At 36.3% G+C, this 24736-nt stretch overlaps 1 protein-coding gene across 8 annotated transcripts in view; it reads right to left on the reverse strand.

Moving 5' to 3' along the window:
* LOC125674185 (tubby-related protein 4-like) overlaps window positions 1-24736 on the reverse strand; it is an 89100-nt gene that overhangs the window by 26842 nt on the left and 37522 nt on the right. For all 8 annotated transcript variants that reach the window (XM_048911273.2, XM_048911276.2, XM_048911274.2 and 5 more), the window contains 4 exons: window positions 24106-24270; window positions 15786-15960; window positions 6591-6707; window positions 1973-2118 (listed from right to left, as the gene is read on the reverse strand). In XM_048911273.2, coding sequence (XP_048767230.2) covers window positions 1973-2118; window positions 6591-6707; window positions 15786-15960; window positions 24106-24270 — 603 coding nt within the window. The remainder of the gene's footprint in view (window positions 1-1972; window positions 2119-6590; window positions 6708-15785; window positions 15961-24105; window positions 24271-24736) is intronic.

Below are 24736 nucleotides of genomic sequence, written 5' to 3' on the forward strand. Positions count from 1 at the left end.
TAAAACGTTGAATCCCTATTTTCAACCCCACCTCAGCCCAAGGGTCCATGGTTGGATCAAATATGAATCTGCACTGTATTGGAATGCTTGCATATCAATATGACTTATCAAGATCAGTGGTTCTTGATAGGAAGATTGTAAAGGTTTTCTTTTTGTATCTATTCCCGAGGTCTCAAATGAACTTTGAATCTGCACTGAAGATGCTTGCATACTAACTATGGTCCTGTTGTACATGTACTTGGGAGATTTTCAATTTTCCCCATTATATTCTCATGTAAAACTTTAAACAAAATAGACAGTTGGGCAAACACGGACCCCTAGATATGCCAGAGGTGGGATCAGGTGCCTAGGAGGAGTATGCATCCCCTGTCGACCAGTCACACCCACCAGGATCCCTATATCTTGATCAGGTAAACGGAGTTATCCATAGTCAAAATATTTATATACTCTATATATATATATATATATATATATATTAAAAGAAATAGCATAAACAGTACACAAAGTTAAAAATTTAACGCAAGCGCTTTCATTTTATAATCCTCAGGCGTTACATTTTAAAATAGTTTTGAAATGGTTTGACGTCATAAAGGCATCCTAACATTTCACGTACATAACGACGTCATAAACGAATGAAGGGAAAAGGATTTTACTTTAAGCATATTATGACGTCATAGATAATAACAGTAAACATATTTTACAGTAAGCTATTGAGAGCCGGTTTTAAAGTCTTAATAAAGTGTCTTTCTTTTTCTATATATATATATATAGATGTGTGTGGCCACGGATAATTCAGTGTATTTCCGTTTTATAAACTGTATACAGAAAATACTATTTCCCGACGAGAAAAAGAAAGACACTTTATTAAGACTTTAAAACCGGCTCTCAATAGCTTACTGTAAAATATGTTTACTGTTATTATCTATGACGTCATAATATGCTTAACGTAAAATCCTTTTCCCTTCATTCGTTTATGACGTCGTTATGTACGTGAAATGTTAGGACGCCTTTATGACGTCAAACCATTTCAAAACTATTTTAAAATGTAACGCCTGAGGATTATAAAATGAAAGCGCTTGCGTTAAATTTTTAACTTTGTGTACTGTTTATGCTATTTCTTTTAATATTTTATACCGGACACTGTGATTTTTTTTAAAAACACAATTTGGATATATATATATATATATATATATATATATATACAAATTAATAATTCTTAATTTGTATTCACCTGAGGATGGATGTTAAAATCCAGAAAGCGCTAGTGATTTAAATATATTTTGGAACTGTATATTTTCCTGCCTTTTTATTGAATTATATAAATATATATATATATATATATATATATATATATATATATATATATATTTAATATATTACTTATATATTTCAATATATATTCATGAATCTAAAGTAACTATGAAGATATGATGATATGTAATACGTACAAAGGCAAAAAATACGCAATTTTGGATAGAGAAAAAACTATTTTCAAAGATTAATTCTAATACATAGCACAAAAGACACTGGCGGAATTGAATTCGGGATCTGTGGGTACTTATCTACATAAGCTATGTAAATGTACAAACAAATCAATCGATACAAGTTATTCCACAAAACATTTAAATCGCCATCTTGTGACATAGTCACTGGGTCATAAAATTCATGTCTTGATGTAGTAAGCTACCTAAAGTTTGACAGAAATATGCCACATTTAGAGAATATCAACTCTGTAAATATTACACCAATAAAGTAGATAAAGTGGTATCAAGTCTTCCTCATATGGTAGTTTTTACTTGTTTACATAACAAAGATTAACCTCCACACTATTAGAAATTACAAGATTAATTTAATGGTTACCTGACAAGGGAGATAAACCACACTATTAGAAATTACAAGATTAATTTAATGATTACCTGACAAGGGAGATAAACCACACTATTAGAAATTACAAGATTAATTTAATGATTACCTGACAAGGGAGATAAACCCTATGTAAGAGTTGTCCCTCTTTGGTGTAGAAATGCACCTCATTCTGACACTGAAGGTTTGGTAATCTTGTGAATCCACCTACAGCCAACACCTCCCCACAGTTGGACCAGTCCAACTTCATGGATCCTGTTAAACAAAATAACGAGCTCATCATAATCATACCAGGGGGTGGGCAGGATATTATACTACTCATGTAAAAGTTGATCCTGTTAAACAAAATAACAATTTGATCATTAAAATAATCAGGGGTTGGAAATATATATTATTACTACAGTAACTTGATCCGAAGAGTAGGATCACGTCAAGTTGACAGGCGCGGATCATCAGATCACAACAGATGCAAAGTGTTGAGTTTGATCTGATGATCCGCGCCTGTCAACAAGTGATCCAACTCTTTGGATCAAGTTACTGTAGTAATGATGAATTTATTATACATCCCCTTATGCATTTTAAATCTGCATTTATAAGATAATAAATTTTATTCTATAATTATCAAAAACACAGACATACACAGTGAAATTATGTTTTGTGTACTCAGTTTTGTTTGTGACGCGGTCAATATTTTCCACAAAAAAAGTTGCGTTGATGCATTAATTGTGACATCATCAGTTTCAGAGGATACTGATACGGAATCAGAAAACTACAGTGTGGTGATCCGGAAAACCGGATCACACTCTGTGAAATCCACAGTGTTAAGAAACAAAACATCGATGGATATATATAATAAAGGATATTATCTTACTCACGTAAAAGTGGGTCAATTATAATGAAAGTCAAACTACTAACATTGTGTACTAGAAAGCTAAGCAGTGCATTTCAAATCAATATTCTAATACAGGATTAATATCTTCAATAACAAAAAGTCCAGAATGTGACTTCTATTCAAAGGACTACAATTCTTGTAAAAGAGGGTCAATTGTTACTGCTCACAAAATTTAATACTCATTTGTTGTTATTTAGAAAGCTACACGGCAAGTTTCACATCAACTACTAAAAGTAGAATAAAACGTGTGGTTACGTGGAATCAAAATGAGACAGACTGACTGACGGACATTCAGGAAATGTATAATTATATAGTCTCTCTCCAGTTTCACTGGTAGGGGCCCGGGAGGAGCTATTACATGGAAAACTGGACTTTAACATCCCAACAGTTCTAAATATGACCACGAAAACTGGAATCTAACATACCAACAGTTCTAAATATGACCACTAAGTACTAAACAAAGTATCAGTCACAGATACTAACATTCACCTGGATATGACCAGGTTTCGGAAACCCCCACCACTAGGTAATTAACTCACTGCCGTTCAGTACTGAGAGACAAGGCTATATCATTGTCAGTATTGTCACAGTGTTTGAGATTGGTTTATTAAAGCTTGGTGTAGACCACGGGTCTGTGCCAAAACAAGATGACATAGACCTTATTGTATTGGCATAGACCACAACATTGAAAAAAAAAATAACACAAAAAAAAAAACATTACTTGTATTGTACTTAGAAAGCAGATTTCTTTCCATTTCCATAACAATATCCTCCTTTCCTCATAACATTTATCAGAAATTGACTGACCATGGTCCTTTGGGATAACTCAATGCTTTAAACCTAGAAAATCGGCATAGACAATTTGGTCTATCTCAATTACAATTGGCATACAGACTGGTGTCATTTGACTTAGACTCGGTCTATCGGTCTACGGTTAATTTTGAACTCTGCATTGTCAACATAATATTATACTGATGTTTTTATTGTGTCGTCCATTACATCAATATTTTCATTACTTCTGATAACTCCCACTCATTAAAATTACGATTTCCAGTTTTAGCATTACATTTTATAAGGACTATTGTTTCATTCATAAATCTGGTTTTAAGATTATAAAGCATAAACAGACCCAAACCAGGTTACACTTCTATAAAATGCCCAAGAATTAAAGTCATTCCTTAATTATTTGACACATCAAGAATTTACATGATCAACTGTTAACTTACTTTTTTTTTTTTTACCAAAGTACACAAACTATGCTACGAAAAAAATTCAATTAATATGCTGCAAATGTAAATACTTCACGCAATCATACAATGGTGGGATATTTATTTCCATAATCGTGGGTGTCCTTAAACGCCATATATAAAGCATTTAAATAAATTTACCACGAAGAATTCAACACCAGAATACAATACATGAAATATGCTAAAAATAGAACAAGTCAGATCAGTTGATGGGCAAAACACCGTCCATCCGATTCCCTAATGCACAATCTAATGAGGCAGATAGATGTCCTCCGGCAACACACGACATCCTCATTAAGAACAGAGCCTCCAGACAGTGCTGCATGCTGACGATTCTGGTTGTTGGACAAACAAAACAGCCTGCTGTTGATTGTTGTGTAAAAAAACAATCCCTAATTCTACTTTTCCTTGTGTCATGCAATCTCAAGTAGCTGATTCTGAACAGTGACATTAACCATAAAAAAAAACGCCATACAATAAAGAAGAAAAAAACACACCAAAAACAACTGAAATCAATTTCCTGTACAAGAATGGAAATTATTCCTAAGAGCTGTGTAATTTTCATTTCAAGTTACTATCACTACGGCTGTCCCTCACCGTGATTTGCGAAACGGTAGGGGGGCTCTACAAATGCAGAGAGAAAGCCCCGAATGATAATTGAAGATCATGAAGCACAAAGCATTTCCTAATAAGTTTTGAAGTCAGAAGGGTTATATATCCCCATAGATAGGAAATCCTAAGCATGAGAAAGACAAATAATTCCATTTTTAGAAAGGTTCCACATTTCTTTACCGTGATTACAGACGCAAAGCAGATCTTTGGATTTCCATTAGAAATATTGCATGTCCTGTAAAGAAAATTGCCAAGGACTCTTGAGAATAATAACCATATTCCTCATTGTTTTCTCTTCCTGGTAGATGACCAAGAGGAATTTCCTCTCCAGAGAACAGCTTGATGTGGAAAACTTGACCATGTTCATTATCTAGCAATATAGCATTTTCTTCACCCTCTATTTCAACTATACTGAAGTTCAATTTGGCAAGAGACATGAATTCATAGAACATGTACTTGATCTGTTGCAATCTTATTATGAATTATAACCATTACTATATTAAATGTGTTTGTCATGGATATAATCATGATAACTGTACCCTCACAATCAGAACGTGTCCCGTGGGGATCCAGGTTAGAATAGTCCTCAGTACCCCTTGCTTGTCATAAGAGGTGACTAAATGGGGTACGTCCTTCAGATGAGACCGCCAAAATCAAGCAGATGTGGCACAATAAAGATCCCACCCTGCTCAAAGGCCGTAAGCACCAAGCATGTAGGCCTAAATTTTGCAGCCCTTCACTGGCAATGGGGACATCTCCATTTGAGTAAAAATAATTCTCCAGTGGGACGTTAAACTATGTATAACCAACAATCTGACAGCCACATTGAGATCTCTTTGATCTTCCAACTCAGGGCTTGAAATTCACATATGCCCGTCAGTCTGTGACTGGTAAAAGTCTGGAGGACTGACTGACATTTGTTTTAGTCAGTCAGATGGGACTGGTCAATTTCCTAAAATGTCATTTTGGAAAACATATTTATGGAATCTTAAACACACATTTGGCATTCCTCTGTAGATATCAGATGAACCAGATTAGTACATACAAATCTCACATAAGTGTTACAATATTGTCTGAGGCATATCAAGTTAAATTCCATTATTTTATTTTAATAACATGAAAGAAATATGTTTATTTATTTCTGAAAATCTCTGGTGGACAGGTAAATTTTTCTGCGGACTGGTTGAAATTATACCCTATTAGTCTGGCTGGACTGGTGACATAAAAAGTTAGTTTTAAGCCCTGCGACAGTGCTCAATGTTTAGCAACAGCAAGATTTATTTAATGTTTGAGAGAAAATCAAATCAACATCATTGTATGTATATTCTACCTGTAAAACATCCCACCATTAATGTGAACATTACCTTTGTAAAACATCCCATCATTAATGTGAACATTACCTTTGTAAAACATCCAGTCATTAATGTGAACATTACCTTTGTAAAATATCCCACCATTAATGTGAACATTACCTTTGTAAAACATCCTATCATTAATGTGAACATTACCTTTGTAAAATATCCCATCATTAACGTGAACATTACCTTTGTAAAATATCCCATCATTAATGTGAACATTACCTTTGTAAAATATCCCATCATTAATGTGAACATTACCTTTGTAAAACATCCAGTCATTAATGTGAACATTACCTTTGTAAAATATCCCATCATTAATGTGAACATTACCTTTGTAAAACATCCAGTCATTAATGTGAACATTACCTTTGTAAAATATCCTATCATTAATGTGAACATTACCTTTGTAAAATATCCCATCATTAATGTGAACATTACCTTTGTAAAACATCCAGTCATTAATGTGAACATTACCTTTGTAAAATATCCCATCATTAATGTGAACATTACCTTTGTAAAACATCCAGTCATTAATGTGAACATTACCTTTGTAAAATATCCCACCATTAACGTGAACATTACCATTGTTAAACATCCAGTCATTAATGTGAACATTACCTTTGAGATTGGTGTAGATGATCCTGGGATGTAAGTCGTCGTAATTTGACATTAGATATATGGCACCACTTTTGAAGCACACTGCTAAAACTCCATCCACAGGTTTCGGTGTTGTAACTATAAAAAAAAAACCCAGAAAAAGTTAATACATGAATCAGGATGATAAATAACATAGCATCAATTAATCTTTAGGTGTTTCCATTCACTAAGCTGTACAGGTGTAACAGGTAGGGAGAAAATGTGATGGACCAGATCAAGAGGACATCAACCCAGGATCTTTATCCCCTGGCAAGCATTTTCACTTGTCAGCCCCATGGGCTGGTCTATGGCATCGAATGTAACAGGAAGGATGAAAATGCAACGGACCAGACCAGGATTCGAACCCGGCCCCCTGAATCTCTAGTCAGGTGCTCTACCAACTGAGCTGTCTGGTTAACAGTGATCAAACCTGGCTGACCACTACACAGTTACTCGCAACAAGAGAATGGAACAAATGCTAACAATAGGTGATTTTAGTCAAGCGAGTAAACACAGCTGAATTTGTTGGTGGCATATACTGGTACAGTGACATTAGCTACATAACTGGCAACATTAGCCACATTACCGGCAACATTAGCTACATTACCGGCAACATTAGCCACATTACCGGCAACATTAGCTACATTACCAGCAACATTACCGGTAACATCAGCTACATTACCAGCAAAATTAGCTACTTTACCGGCAAGATTAGCTACATTACCATCAACATCAGCCACAATACCCAAATTTCTGGCAACATCAGCTAGATTACTGGCAACATTAGCTACATTACTGGCAACATTAGCTACATTACTGGCAACATCAGTCACATTACTGGCAACATTAGCTAAGTACATTGCTGGCAACATCAGCCACATTACCAGCAACAGCCACATTACCGACAACATCAGCCACATTACCGGCAACATTAGCCACATTACTGGCAACATCAGCTACATCACCGGTGACATCAGCTACATTACCGGCAACATTAGCTACATTACTGGCAACATTAGCCACATTACTGGTGACATTAGCTCTAACAAGATGTACTGTGAGCAATGTTCACTAAGAATACCCCCCGCTTACCCCAATCTCCCAAAGGGTGTTGTTAATAGGTATAAATTACCTCTTTCCTGAGTGTAAAAATATGGTAGGCATTTGTAGAAGAAAATGGAAGATATAGTCCGAACACAAATCCATGGCATAAACCTATAATTTTGACCTTGAGATCAAAGGTCAAGGTCATAAAGAGGTCATGAATGTACATGACACATAGTCTCATGGTGATACACCCATGTCTTATGGTATGACTATGTCAAAACCCTATAATCAATTTTGACCTTGAGGTCAAAGTTCAAGGTCATATACAGGTCATGAAGGTACTCGACACATCATCTCATGGTGATACACTCATGTGTCAAATATGATATGCCTATGTCAAAGAACAAAGAAGTCATGGCCCGGACATGAATCCATTGTAAAAACCTTTAATTTTGACCTTGAGGTCAAGGTCATATGGAGGTCATGAAGGTACATGACACATCGTCTCCTGGTGATACACTCATGTGTCAAATATGGTATGCCTATGTCAAAGAACAAAGAAGTTATGACCCGGACACGAATCCATTGTAAAAAACCTTTAATTTTGACCTTGAGGTCAAGGGTCAAGGTCATATAGAGGTCATGAAGGTACTTGACACATCGTCTCATGGTGATCTACCTGTGTGCCAAATATGGTATGCCTAAGTCAAAGAACAAAGAAGTTATGGCCCGGACACGAATCTGCACAGACAGACAGATGGACAGACGGACAGACGGACGGACGGACAGACAGACAGAGTGATTCCTATATACCCCCCAGAACTTCGTTCGGGGGGTATAATAATTTAGCCCTCTCTGACTTTTTTAAAACATCAGAATAAAACAATTGGAGAGGGCTACATTACTGTAGCTACCACTAACATGTAAACGCAATAAAAATAGTGCAGACCTTAACACTGAGGATCAATGATACAGTGATACTAGATAATAAAAGTACCGATGACCGCAGGTAATTGCTAAATCAGTTTACAGGTAATTGCTAAATCAGTTTACAGGTAATTGCTAAATCAGTTTGCCCTATTTGTAATTGCAATCTATTTCAGTGAAACCTGTCTAATCCGACATGCACTGGAAGACAAATTTTCCATCAGAATACAGTGTATCAGAATAAACAGTGTAGAAAACATTGAAAATTGAGAATAAAAATAATTTGGGTCCGAATGATCAGTGAAACGTATGACACAGGGGTCAGATTGTCCAGTGAATTGGATTACACAGGGATTAGACTGGACAGTGAAACAGATTACACAGGGGTCAGACTGGACAGTGACACGGATGACACAGGGGTCAGACTGGACAGTGACGAGGATGACACAGGGGTCAGACTGGACAGTGACACGGATGACCCAGGGGTCAGACTGGACAGTGAATGGGATTAACAGGGGTCAAACTAGGCAGGTTTCACTGTATTAACACAAATTATCAAAAGTTCAGATCAGATTTTGTTGGGTAACTTACATTTATTTTGTGAAGCTTTATTAATTTTATGTCTGTCTGTCTTATTAACCAGTATCTATATGTTATCCCATGGGGATCCAGGTTAGAATTTTGGAAGAAAAATTGTCAAAACAAATATTTTACAGAAAGAAATAATCTTATATACAGTGAAAATGTTTTTTCAATTACTCAGTACAATATAAATATATACATGTATTTTTCTATACCACTTTCTTTAAGGAGGAATCAGAATGCTACATCCCACTGAAATTTGATGTGGATGGAAAGTGGAGGATATGTACAACACACAATATTTTGAAATTGAAAACTTTCAAATTGACTTTATTTAGTCAAGAAATGCAATTTTACTAGAAAGCAATCTGGGGGAGAAAAAATTAAAATCTCTGCTGCATGGTCTCAAACTCGCAATCTACAGTTCTGCAGTTGACAGCACGTGCTATTCTACTGAGCTACTCAGCTAGGTGATAAATTTTGAAATGAATAGACAAATATTGCTGATATTTATATTTTCAACCATGTTTTAAAAAAGGAAGTCCGCCATTATGTCGATGCCAAGTACCTCCTTAACCTGTATAAGAGTGAGAGTGAAATTAGGTGTAATGTGTATTTGTGTTGAAAAACAATATTAAAAAAAAAAAAAAAATTTAAAAAAAGATTGGTTGCAGTGTGCAAAACTACATTGTAATTAACTTCCAAATTTAGGCTTCCACTAGTGACAGTACATTTTACAAACAGTTCCTAACTTATATCACATTAGCCAACAAAAGAACATTTAAAAACTCAATTGCCTTCAGTTAGAGAGTTTGAAATTAAAACCTATCAGTTAAAAATGTCAGAACAGAGTTGGATGATCCAGGCCTGAGCACACGGCAGTCATTGTAGTGTTGATTGCTTTGTTGATTACTTGGTCAATATTCACAGGAAAAGCTGACAAGCAATCGAGAGTATTGAGGGTTTCAGTTAAAATTGTTATTTGGAGCCATTTTAGATTGTTTAAGTTAATACTGTTACTTATAGGAGAATTAAAAACCTGCCCTATCTGGAACATAGATGGATGGCATAAGTCAGTTTTTGTACTGCAGGAAATTAGGGTATAGTTTGAATTGTTTTGCAATTATCATGCACTAGATGTAACATTGTGTACTTTACATGAAGAATAATCAACAGGCATTTTTTTACTCAATAGTCATTAAATTTTTATCAATAAATCATTTCAGAACAAGATGTAATTGTAAAACACAAATGCCCCCGATAATGGCCAATTCTAAAGATGGCCAAGGTCACAAGGACAAATGTCACAAGAAATGCTCATTTGCAATATGAAAACTCTAATATAAATTTACCATTTAGAAGTTATGACGAATGTCACATTTTTTAAAAGTAGATCAAACTCCAAAGTCAAGGTCACAAGGTTAAACATTTTTGTTCCCACAGAAAGGTCTTGTCACAAGAAATACTCATGTGAAACATCAAAGCTCTAGCACTTACTGTTAAAAAGTTATTAGCAAGGTTAAAGTTTTCAAAAAGTAGGTCAAACTCCAAGGTCAAGGTCACAGGGTCAAAAATGTTGGTACCCATGGAAAGGTCTTGCCAAAAGGAATACTCATGTGAAATATCAAAGCTCTAGCAATTACTCTGTTCAAAAGTTATTAGCAAGGTTAAAGTTTCAGACATAGTCGGTTAAAGAGCTCTTAGCTCAAGTTTATTGTTTACCTGTATATAGTTCCATCTTTAAATAAAAATTACTTAATTACTTACTTACTAGACATAATGACAGTCAGGACAAAAACAATACCACCCCCACGAGATCGAATTATAAAAACCTCTAATACAATTTTGAACATAGAAGGCTAATTTAGAGTGACAAAGGTAAAGCAAAGGTGCAGAAAGTTGTAAATCGCACTATAAGTGTGTGAGTTCTGGTATTTACATCAAATATAGAGCGTTTTACTTTGGCAACTGTTTACAATAACAATTAAGGTGTAGTTCTATTATATTTTTTACTCATAGTTCTAAATAAGCAATCCATATTCACTAAAGCTAAAGAGATAAGATCCTCCTTTACACCTGTGTTAAATAATCAAGATGAATCTCTGTCAGGGTTTTTTAAAAGCAAACACAATATCTGAATTGTAAACATTTCACTTTCATGTGTAGAATACATTTGTGTGTCACTAAGGGTGTCCTCAGATTCTATTCCTCCCTGTATCACTAGGGGCCTCCTCAGATTCTATTCCTCCCTGTGTCACTAGTGCCCTCCTCAGATTCTATTCCTTCCAGTATCACTAGGGCCCTCCTCAGATTCTATTCCTCCTTGTGTCACTAGGGCCCTCCTCAGATTCTATTCCTCCCTGTGTCACTAGGGCCCTCCTCAGATTCTATTCCTCCCTGTGTCACTAGGGCCCTCCTCAGATTCTATTCCTCCCTGTGTCACTAGTGCCCTCCTCAGATTCTATTCCTTCCAGTATCACTAGGGCCCTCCTCAGATTCTATTCCTCCTTGTGTCTCTAGGGCCCTCCTCAGATTCTATTCCTCCCTGTGTCACTAGGGCCCTCCTCAGATTCTATTCCTCCCTGTGTCACTAGGGCCCTCCTCAGATTCTATTCCTCCCTGTGTCACTAGGGCCCTCCTCAGATTCTATTCCTCCCAGTATCACTAGGGCCCTCCTCAGATTCTATTCCTCCCTGTGTCACTAGGGCCCTCCTCAGATTCTATTCCTCCCTGTGTCACTAGGGCCCTCCTCAGATTCTATTCCTCCCTGTGTCACTAGGGCCCTCCTCAGATTCTATTCCTCCCAGTATCACTAGGGCCCTCCTCAGATTCTATTCCTCCCTGTGTCACTAGGGCCCTCCTCAGATTCTATTCCTCCCTCTGATCATGTGATTCAATGTTTGTTGTACGAAATTAAAAGTCAATTTTGTTAGTATTGTCAACGAAAAAACTTGTATATATATTTTTTTTAAATTACTGAATGCTCTTTTAATGAAAAATACAATATATATACAGTGAAACTTCTCCAAACCGGCTCCTCAGAATACCAGTCCTCCCTGAATATTGGCCGATTTTTAAAGTCCTAGCAAATATCTTAACATTTCCTTCCAAAGAAATTCTCACAAAACCGGCCACCCCTGAAAACCAGACATCGGCCACTTTTTATAGAACATCTGATAACAAACATGTATACTTTCCCTCCATAATACAATTTCTATGACCAGAAAAGTTTGGTCTGGGGCATGCGCAAGATCGGACAGGTGTAGAAAATGACCAAAGGACAAGGTGAGAAATTATCCACTGGCGGTGTGAAAAATACAAGTGGCCTCTATCCCCTATTGTGGCCCCATCCTATTCCTAGGGGTCATGATTTTAACAAGAGTACCGCAAACGGTACATAATACACCCGTGAAATGCTTACATAGGGTGTTTTTCTTGTGCTATAATTTGTATAACTTTGCTTCAGGTACATGTAGTGTCAGCCATCATGAGGCTGTGACAAACTTTCATATGAACAAAGGGTCTTAGCTTAAAAATTGAGATTTCCTCAAAATGGACCAAGTTCAACAACCTGCAATTTTTTCAAAAATGGAAGAAAATCAAAATCCTTCACCAGATGCACATCTTCAGTACCTATACAAACACTCCACAAAATAAGAAGGTCCTCACTTGAAAACTGTGGGAGGAGTTGGGCAGACAAATTATGTAACCTTCATAGAATATTAATTTCTAAAGAGACTAAGTTCAACAACCTGTAATTTTCTAAAAAATTGCAGAAAATCAAATTCCATCCCACATGCACATCTTCAATACCCATACAAACACTCCACAAAATAAGACGGCTCTCACTTGAAAACTGTGGGAGGAGTAGGGCGGACAAATTATGTACCCTCCACATAATAATAATTTCCAAATAAAGGGGCAAAACTCCTGGAAAAAAGGTCGAAATGGATCAAAATTGCAGTATGATCCAGAGTGACCCACAAAGAAGCTACACAGCAAGTTTCAGCATGATGTGTGAAAGGAAAATGAAATTATAAAGAGAAAACCCCGAACGGACGGACGGACGTACAAACATCGCTGTACCATAATACGTCCTGTCTAAAGACAGGCGTATAAAAAACTTGAATCTGCACTACGTCAGGAAGCTTTCACGTAAATTTGTATTTTCCTAGCCCAGTGGTTCTTGAGAAGAAGATTTTTAAAGGTTTTCCCTATTTATGCCCATGTAAAACATTGATCCCCTATTGTGGCCCCAACCTACCCCCGGGGGTCATGATTTTAACAAACTTGAATCTGCACTGTGTCAGGAAGTTTTCATGTAAATTTCAGCTTCTCTGGCTCAGTGGTTCTTGAAAAGAAGATTTTTCAAGATTTTCTCTATATATTTGCATGTAAAAATTTGATCCCCTATTGTGGCCCAAACCTACCCACAGGGGCCATGATTTTAACAAACATGAATCTGCACTATGTCAGGAAGCTTTCATCTAAATTTCAGCTCCTCTGGCTCCGTGGTTCTTGAGAAAAAGGTCTTTAAATGACCACACCCTATTTTTACATTTTTGTGATTATCTCCCCTTTGAAGGGGGCATGGACATTCATTTGAACAAACCTGAAAGCCCTTTGCCCAAGGATGCTTTTGACCAAGTCTGGTTGGAATTGGCCCACTGGTTCTGGAGAAGAAGTCGAAAATGAGGAAAGTTTACAGACAGACAGACAGACGGACGGACGGACGGACGGATGGACGGCCAGACTGGAAAGGGATACATTATTGCAGCTAAAACTTTCCCTGCTAAAAGGCTGTAAGCATCGAGCATAGGCCTAAATTTTGCAGCCCTTCACCAGCAATGGTGAATTCTCCATACAAGTGAAAATTTCTCGAGAGGGATGTCAAACAATATTCAATGAATGAATGAATACTAATAATGGGAACTATTTTTACCATACAGAACGACCTTATTTGGATAATAGGAAACTTGGTTGAAATGGGCGTATCTCATGGAATTCATGATAAACAAGTCTAATTGATCTATTTTTACCACTAGATTACGAAATAACGAACTTTGGTCAACTTGAAATCAGTGAAATATGAGACAATAATGAAGTAATTTCATACCTTGCAGATCAATCTCTAGAAGTTAGTAATGCAAATTTGTATCATATATCTGAAAATTTGCCATCCTTCTGAGGCCTAATGATGCTTAACTCCACGATCTACTCACTGATCTAAGATTTAGAAGATGAATCAGGGCTGATGTATATTGATCAGAGTAATTTTGACATCAGGAATAGTCAGAAAGATTTTTCTCAAAACATAAAGCAGTTTGAAGTCTTGGCTCTCTATGTTTTGGCAGAATTTCATTTAACATGTGTATAATTCACATGAACAGAAATTTGGTGCCTTTAAGTTTAATTTCAGAGAATTTTCCTCATCCTTAAAAATTAGCCAACAATTCCTATTCACCCAACTGACCATTGATATCAGAAAACAGTTCACTGACCATTGATATCAGAAAACAGTTCACTGACCATTGATATCAGAAAACAGTACACTGACCATCAGAAAACAGTACACTGACCATCAGAAAACATTACACTGACCATCAGAAAACATTACACTGACCATCAGAAAACAGTACACTGACAATCAATATCAGAAAACAGTTCACTGACAATCAATATCAGAAAACAGTACACTGACCATTGATATCAGAAAACAGTTCACTGACCATCAGAAAACAGTACACTAACCATCAGAAAACAGTTCACTAACCATCGATATCAGAAAACAGTTCACTAACCATCGATATCAGAAAACAGTTCACTAACCATCAGAAAACAGTTCACTAACCATCAGAAAACAGTTCACTGACCATCAGAAAACAGTTCCCTGTTATGTAGAAAATGCTCCTACTGATGTCATAAAACTCTACAACATACAGAAAAGAGTATAATTATACAGCTGGTTTCTAGCACCCTACTAATTCATTTTGAATTTGATTTATTCCTGTTTCTTAGTTCTGACAAAGTAATCTTCAATTTACTTCCCGTTTCTTAATTCGGAACTTTCGGGATGTGCCGGAACGACTGATTATATTTGACGTTTATACATCACGGTCACGTGATAATAACCAATTGTAGGGCAAAGTTTACATCAATACAAATGGTTTTCAATAGCAGAAGGTCCGTAAAGAACTATGCGCAGTCCTATGATGACGATCCAATTCACTATTGGTGCTCAGTACCTGGGTTTAAATTAGATAGAAGGGGAAAGGCGCATTTAGTCACGAATTATATTCGATGCAAGGCGTGAAGTTTTACAGATATCCTGAAGATAACCCCTATTACCCTCACTAACGCACATAATTTAATCAAATGCATTTTCCTATAAAATGGCTGTAGCAATTCCTTTCCTTCAAAAATAGCGTTTAAATGCAGGAACTTGAAAACAATTAAAGTATTCCATGCTTGTTTACTTAGTTGTTATTGTAATATGTAATCCGGAAGTGACATGCCCTACAAATTACGTTCAACGCGCGATAAAAGTCAGAGTGGATCCGTATCTCGAAAGTCCCGTATTCCGACAACGTAATCTTTGATTTACTGACAAAGTGATCTCACCAGTTGGAGCGGTAAGATTCTCATTCTGCTCCATGGAAGACTCGTCCATGTTGAACTTTTCACAGGACCAGGTAAGGGAGATAATCTCGGTCCCGTGCTGCACCATTACCTGTGTTACCATGGTCCCAGTAGAACTCAGCACAATGATTTGTCCATCCATTGTGCCAAACAGCACCTGCAGAACAGCACAAAAAGTCGAGTCATCCAAAGCAACAACCGGTCCAATACTGAATAGTCATTCACATAACAAACATTCACATAACAAACAGATCCAATAGTCATTCACATAATAAACAGGTCCAATAGTCATTCACATAATAAACAGGTCCAATAGTCATTCACATAACAAACAGGTCCTATAGTCATTCACATAACAAACAGGTCCTATAGTCATTCACATAATAAACAGGTCCAATAGTCATTCACATAACAAACAGGTCCTATAGTCATTCACATAACAAACAGCTCCTACAGTCATTCACATAACAAACAGCTCCTATAGTCATTCACATAACAAACAGGTCCAATAGTCATTCACATAACAAACAGCTCCAATAGTCATTCACATAACAAACAGCTCCAATAGTCAAGTCATTCACATAACAAACAGCTCCAATAGTCATTCACATAACAAACAGGTCCAATAGTCATTCACATAACAAACAGCTCCAATAGTCATTCACATAACAAACAGGTCCTATAGTCATTCACATAACAAACAGGTCCAATAGTCATTCACATAACAAACAGCTCCAATAGTCAAGTCATTCACATAACAAACAGGTCCAATAGTCATTCACATAACAAACAGGTCCAATAGTCATTCACAGAACAAACAGGTCCAATAGTCATTCACATAACAAACAGCTCCTACAGTCATTCACATAACAAACAGGTACTATAGTCATTCACATAACAAACAGGTCCAATAGTCATTCACATAATAAACAGCTTCAATAGTCAAGTCATTCACATAACAAACAGGTCCTATACTCATTCACATAACAAACAGGTCCAATAGTCATTCACATAACAAACAGGTCCTATAGTCATGCACATAATAAACAGGTCCTACAGTCATTCACATAACAAACAGGTCCAATAGTCATTCACATAACAAACAGGTCCTATAGTCATTCACATAACAAACAGGTCAAATAGTCAAGTCATTCACATAACAAACAGCTCCAATAGTCATTCACATAATAAACAGGTCCTATAGTCATTCACATAATAAACAGGTCCAATAGTCATTCACATAACAAACAGGTCCTATAGTCATTCACATAACGAACAGCTCCTACAGTCATTCACATAACAAACAGGTCCTATAGTCATTCACATAACAAAGAGGTCCTATAGTCATTCACATAACAAACAGGTCCTATAGTCATTCACATAACAAACAGGTCCAATAGTCAAGTCATTCACATAACAAACAGGTCCTATAGTCAAGTCATTCACATAACAAACAGGTCCTATAGTCATTCACATAACAAACAGGTCCTATAGTCATTCACATAAATAAACAGGTCCAATAGTCAAGTCATTCACATAACAAACACCTCCTACAGTCATTCACATAACAAACAGGTCCTAGGGTCATTCATATAACAAAGAGGTCCTATACTCATTCACATAACAAACAGGTCCTATAGTCATTCACATAACAAACAGGTCCAATAGTCAAGTCATTCACATAACAAACAGGTCCTATAGTCAAGTCATTCACATAATAAACAGGTCCAATAGTCATTCACATAACAAACAGGTCCTTTAGTCATTCACATAAATAAACAGGTCCAATAGTCATTCACATAACAAACAGGTCCTATAGTCATTCACATAATAAACAGCTCCAATAGTCATTCACATAAATAAACAGGTCCAATAGTCATTCACATAACAAACAGGTCCAATAGTCATTCACATAACAAACAGGTCCAATAGTCATTCACATAATAAACAGTTCCTATAGTCATTTACATAACAAACAGGTCCAATACTCATTCACATAACAAACAGGTCCTATAGTCATTCACATAACAAAGAGGTCCTATAGTCATTCACATAACAAACAGGTCCTACAGTCATTCACATAACAAACAGGTCCAATAGTCAAGTCATTCACATAACAAACAGGTCCTATAGTCAAGTCATTCACATAACAAACAGGTCCTATAGTCATTCACATAACAAACAGGTCCTATAGTCATTCACATAAATAAACAGGTCCAATAGTCAAGTCATTCACATAACAAACAGCTCCTACAGTCATTCACATAACAAACAGGTCTTAGGGTCATTCACATAACAAAGAGGTCCTATACTCATTCACATAACAAACAGGTCCAATAGTCAAGTCATTCACATAACAAACAGGTCCTATAGTCAAGTCATTCACATAATAAACAGGTCCAATAGTCATTCACATAACAAACAGGTCCTTTAGTCATTCACATAAATAAACAGGTCCAATAGTCATTCACATAACAAACAGGTCCTATAGTCATTCACATAACAAACAGGTCCTATAGTCATTCACATAAATAAACAGGTCCAATAGTCATTCACATAACAAACAGGTCCAATAGTCATTCACATAACAAACAGGTCCAACAGTCATTCACATAATAAACAGTTCCTATAGTCATTTACATAACAAACAGGTCCAATAGTCATTCACATAACAAACAGGTCCAATACTCATTCACATAACAAACAGCTCCTATAGTCATTTACATAACAAACAGGTCCAATAGTCATTCACATAACAAACAGGTCCTATAGTCATTCACATAATAAACAGGTCCAATAGTCATTCACATAACAAACAGCTCCAATAGTCATTCACATAACAAACAGGTCCTATAGTCATTCACATAACAAACAGGTCCTATACTCATTCACATAACAAACAGCTCCAATAATCATTTACATAACAAACAGGTCCAATAGTCATCACATAACAAAAGGTCCTATAGTCATTCACATAACAAACAGGTCCTATAGTCATTCACATAATAAACAGGTCCAATAGTCATTCACATAACAAACAGCTCCAATAGTCATTCACATAACAAACAGCTCCAATAGTCATTCACATAACAAACAGGTCCAATAGTCATTCACATAACAAACAGGTCCAATAGTCATTCACATAACAAACAGGTCCTATACTCATTCACATAACAAACAGCTCCAATAGTCATTTACATAACAAACAGGTCCAATAGTCATTCACATAATAAACAGGTCCTATAGTCATTCACATAATAAACAGGTCCTATAGTCATTCACATAACAAACAGGTCCAATAGTCATTCACATAATAAACAGATCCAATAGTCATTCACATAATAAACAGGTCCAATAGTCAAGTCATTCACATAACAAACAGGTCCTATACTCATTCAAATAACAAACAGGTCCAATAATCATTTACATAACAAACAGGTCCAATAGTCATTCACATAACAAACAGGTCAAATAGTCATTCACATAATAAACAGGTCCAATAGTCAAGTCATTCACATAACAAACAGGTCCAATAGTGAAGTCATTCACATAACAAACAGCTCCTATAGTCATTCACATAACAAACAGGTCCAATAGTCATTCACATAACAAACAGGTCCTATAGTCATTCACATAACAAACAGGTCCAATAGTCATTCACATAACAAACAGCTCCAATAGTCATTCACATAATAAACAGGTCCTATAGTCATTCACATAACAAACAGGTCCAATAGTCATTCACATAAATAAACAGGTCCAATAGTCATTCACATAACAAACAGCTCCAATAGTCATTCACATAACAAACAGGTCCAATAGTCATTCACATAATAAACAGCTCCTATAGTCATTTACATAACAAACAGGTCCAATAGTCATTCACATAACAAACAGGTCCAATACTCATTCACATAACAAACAGCTCCTATAGTCATTCACATAACAAACAGGTCCAATAGTCATTCACATCACAAACAGGTCCTATAGTCATTCACATAATAAACAGGTCCTATAGTCATTCACATAACAAACAGCTCCAATAGTCATTTACATAACAAACAGGTCCAATAGTCATTCACATAACAAACAGGTCCTATACTCATTCACATAAGAAACAGCTCCAATAGTCATTTACATAACAAACAGGTCCAATAGTCATTCACATAACAAACAGGTCCTATAGTCATTCACATAATAAACAGGTCCAATAGTCATTCACATAACAAACAGCTCCAATAGTCATTCACATAACAAACAGGTCCTATAGTCATTCACATAACAAACAGCTCCAATAGTCATTCACATAACAAACAGCTCCAATAGTCAAGTCATTCATATAACAAACAGGTCCAATAGTCATTCACATAACAAACAGGTTCAATAATCATTCACATAACAAACAGGTCCTATAGTCATTCACATAACAAACAGCTCCAATAGTCAAGTCATTCACAGTAACAAACAAGGCAGTCAAATAGTCAAGTGTAATGTAACTATCATGAAAACCAGTGTAAAGAATCTGATTTGCAGAGATCATGTGATTGCATTACCAAGTAGAACTATACCATTACTTAAAACAGGTCACAGGAGTGGGGTGTTGGAGATAACCATAAGTAATGATTAATTTGCACATAATCTACAAATGAGGAATCAAACATGTGATAACAAATAAGAGTTTGCTTGCATGCGAGCCTAGACTATATATTGATCTCCAATTGGACATATGCAGACTCGGAGCTGCTGCAAGCTTGATCAGTAATCCAAAAGATGGATAATATTTATCCCCTCCTTGCTTTGATGATTTCTAAAGAATCTAATTTCTTGCCATTTTTTTTTTTTTTTTTTTTTTTTTTTTTTTTTTTTTAGGAATTTGTAAATTAAGAAAATTTCAAGTGTGGGGTAGTTAATTAGCAGTTACGCAGAATTTCCAGGACGACTATTATAACTTCTCAAGTTCTGAGTGACACCCCCACATGTCATGCTTCCCTCTACAAGTGCATCATGATATTTCAGGATATTTGATAATATCGCAAATGAAATATATTGGACTCGCAATTGCCAATATGATCCAAGCTAAAATTTAATTAAGGTATACCCATGTCCTAGCTAACAGGATAAGGTCATATGATATACAGGTACTTTAAGGATGATCAATGCTAGGGAAAGATAACAGATGCATCTTGGGAAGGGTGTGTCATAACAAATCATTGGTCAATATGACCTCTCAATTTATTGAATCTTATTTCATATTATAACTGTCCCATGAGGATCCAGGTTAAAATAGGTCCTCAGTATCCCTTCCTTGTCATAAGACGCGACTAAATGGGGGTACTTTGGACTTTTAAGGAGGCTTGATACAAGAAAACAAATGTCTGACTTGTCATTCATACCATAAAAATATGATACAACCAAAATCATAAATGGATATAGGCGCTTGTTTTAGAGATTTAGATTTAATTTCATAAAATAGAAAATAAAACAGTGGTGGATCCAGGATTTCCGAAAGGGGGGGGGGGGCACATGTAAAAGTCAAGTATTAGCCAGATTACTAAGCCATTTTGGGTGTCAAATCCGGAGTTTTTATCTTTATATGCCAATAATGTCTTGTAAATTTGTGGCAAGGGGAGGGGGGGGGGGGGTGGGGGGGGGGGGGGGGCTCTAAATCCGCCACTGTACAAGTAAGTAAAATGGTTCCAGTAGTAGTTGAACATTTCTAAACTAACAGATGATACTTATTTCTAAACTAACAGATGATACTTATTTCTAAACTAACAGATGATACTTATTTCTTTTGGCCATCAATTTATACAAATATTGTAGATTGAAATGACCAGCATTAAATCATAATTCTGAAATCAGGACCAATCACTTTAAATTGCAAAATTAAGGTAGCAGATGTTTGCAGTGCATGGGGCGCCTCCTTGGGTAGCAGATGTTTGCAGTGTATATGGGGCCTCCTTAATGAAATTAACATTAGTTATAAGTAGTCGTGGATTACTACGTCAAGGTTTTATAATCTTTATACCTTCATGACCGTGGAATAATTGAACATACCTTGGATTACTCATTAGCACATCGGGAGATATCCAAGTCTCTTTTCAGTGGAGGATTTAGGATTTAATATTCAAGTTTGAAACAAAAGAACAGAAAAATCAATAAATTTTTGTATCATAGCATTTCACTCAAAGATGTAAGTAATTATTTTAGTATGAAGAGCCTTACAAGTAATAACCCCCCCCCCCCCCCCCCTTTCCCCTAAATATGAAGGAAGGATATGTGGGTAAGGTTATGATATGATTGATTGATTGTATATTGTTTAACGTCCCTCTTGAGAATTTTTCACCCATATGGAGACATCACCATAGCCGGTGAAAGGCTGCAAAATTTAGACCTATGCTTGACACATATGACCTTTGAACAGGGAGGGATTTTTATCGTGCCACACCTGCTGTGACACGGGACCTCAGTTTTTGCGGTCTCATCCCAAGGACTGCCCCTTTTGTTGTCTCTTATGACAAGCAAGGGGTACTGAGGACCTATTCTAACCCGGATCCCCACAGGAGTTCTGGATTCTTAAAAAGAAGACTATGATGACAAAGAACCACTTGAATCATGAAGGCTCACTTGATGTTGTGGACCAGGTGAGCTAATAATAATGGGATTCTATCAAACCATTTTCATTATAAGATTTTCATGCATATTTGATAAATGATCTCATCAACTACAACCATTAGGGATTATAAACGTCTTCATTTCCACCGAAAATGGTGGATGCGATATGGATTTTTTAATTACCATGAAAAATTGTGTTTATGCATGTCGTCGTGCATTTTCCTTAGTTGGGGATTTCAGCAGTTTCCCTTTGAACATTTCATTATCCTGACAAGATTATGAAATGTTGCCGGGAAAAACCCTACGTCTATACACATAGTTATCTCCCTTTGTCTCTGTGGTAATATTTCATGCTGATTGCCTTAAAAGCTTTAAATCCCTGAAAATGGCCCATTAATTTGAGACTGCTTTAGCATGCTTAGAAGACATTAAACGTAGGTGTACAGGATTTGGGTGGATGCCAGGGCAATTAACTTCCTTTTATGAATTTTCAAAAGCTTGAAAAACAATTAATGAAGATATCTTAATTTGCTCAATCTTGCCAATTATCTGCTACATTGAAATAAAAAAGAAATAAAAGACCTCCATACATTGAGATGAAATTTATAAGAAAGTTGAACTGTTCAACACTGTAGAGCAGGAAGTCCTCAACTAAATTTGGAAGAATGTAAAAATCGAGCTGTCCTCAGCTTCGAATAATCATGGGATGCTTGGACAGACTTACTTAATCTTCAGAAGTCTGTTATTTCAAGCTTGACGTTTCTGTAGGAGATAAGTCCTCTCAAGACCACAAATTACCCGCTATATCTAAACGCTCCGTTTTTTTTTCCTTTATAAGCCATCAAGTGACATTTTACAAACCATTAGATTGGGTGATGGTAACAATGATACGTAGCAATTTTCCACCTACATCCTTTGGTCGTCAATCAACAACCAACAACAGGGGGGAAATTCCTTTCTTATAGCGGGAATTTTGCTTGGAAACACAGACATTTTCTGTTACAACCAATTTGGAATATTTTAGACAGCTAATGTTGTAGTTAATAAAATATTAATATCAAGGAACACTTTTTCTGTATCCTTTGATCATACACTGCGAAATCTTGATTCAACAACGACAGATTAAGAGGGATTAATCACACTGAAGTCAATGAACTTTTCGTCGTCGTAGCTGCACAACACATTTTTTCATCTAAGTTAACATACACAGAAGGAAAAGCATATTCTCTAAAACAAAGCAAATTTCTATTTGTAATTGCAATTGGATTAATGAAACTGAAAGGCAGGTCATATCCTAGGTATTAGCTGTCTAATTTAATTTCTTTATAAATAAAATTTATAGAAATTGGGTACAGATCCCATTCCACCCTTCTGTGCAACAGCTCTAACTCTGGTATGGCCTTATTTAAATTTTCATTATCATTAAATCGAAAGAAACCAGTAGACAGTTCTCTAACTCTGGTACGGCCCGATTTAATTTTTTTTATTATCATTATCTAAATTAATAGAAACCCCGGTGTACACATGCGATCTGTAACTCTGGTACGGCCTGATTTAATTTCATTATTATCATTAAATTTGATAGAAACCTGTACACATGCGATCTGTAACTCTGGTATGGCCTGATTTAATTTTATTATCATCATTAAATTCGATAAAAACCCGTACACATGAGTTCTGTATTTACCTGCTGATCATCAGGAGACCACACCCCACAAGTGATAGTTGTCTGGTCCAGGTTTAGCATAGATGACCAATACATCTGTCCAGCCACTGACCCCACCAGAACGAAACCATCACAGTAACAAATTAGGGCCATTCTTCCATCATGAGACCAGGAAAAATCTGTCACCTATTGAAAAACGATTTCATAAAATTGTCTTAGTCTGAGAAATGTGCATACTCAGTCCATGATTTTATGGTGGCTGTCAGAGAGTTGTTGGACAGTTGTTCTTCATAGTCATATTGCTTCACACTTTTTTTTATGGAGAAGGAGGATTAGTACATCCATACCTCAAAAACTACATTTACCTGACCCCCCCCCCCCCCCCCCCCCCCCCCCCCCCGCAAGGGAAGGAAGGAGAATTTGTATAAATTTGTACATCCATACCCCAGAAACTACATTTACCTGTCCCCTACCTCCCCCTCCAGGAAAGAAGAATTTGTACATCTATTCCTCAGGAACTACATTTACCTGACCCCCCAGGAACAGGACTCAAAATTAACATATGCCCGTCAGTCTGTGACTGGTTAAAAGTCTGGTGGACTGACTGACATTTGTTTTGGTCAGTCCGATGGGACTGGTTAATTTTCTAAAG

The sequence above is a fragment of the Ostrea edulis genome, chromosome 3 (genome assembly GCF_947568905.1).
Source record: "Ostrea edulis chromosome 3, xbOstEdul1.1, whole genome shotgun sequence".
Classification (NCBI taxonomy): domain Eukaryota; kingdom Metazoa; phylum Mollusca; class Bivalvia; order Ostreida; family Ostreidae; genus Ostrea; species Ostrea edulis.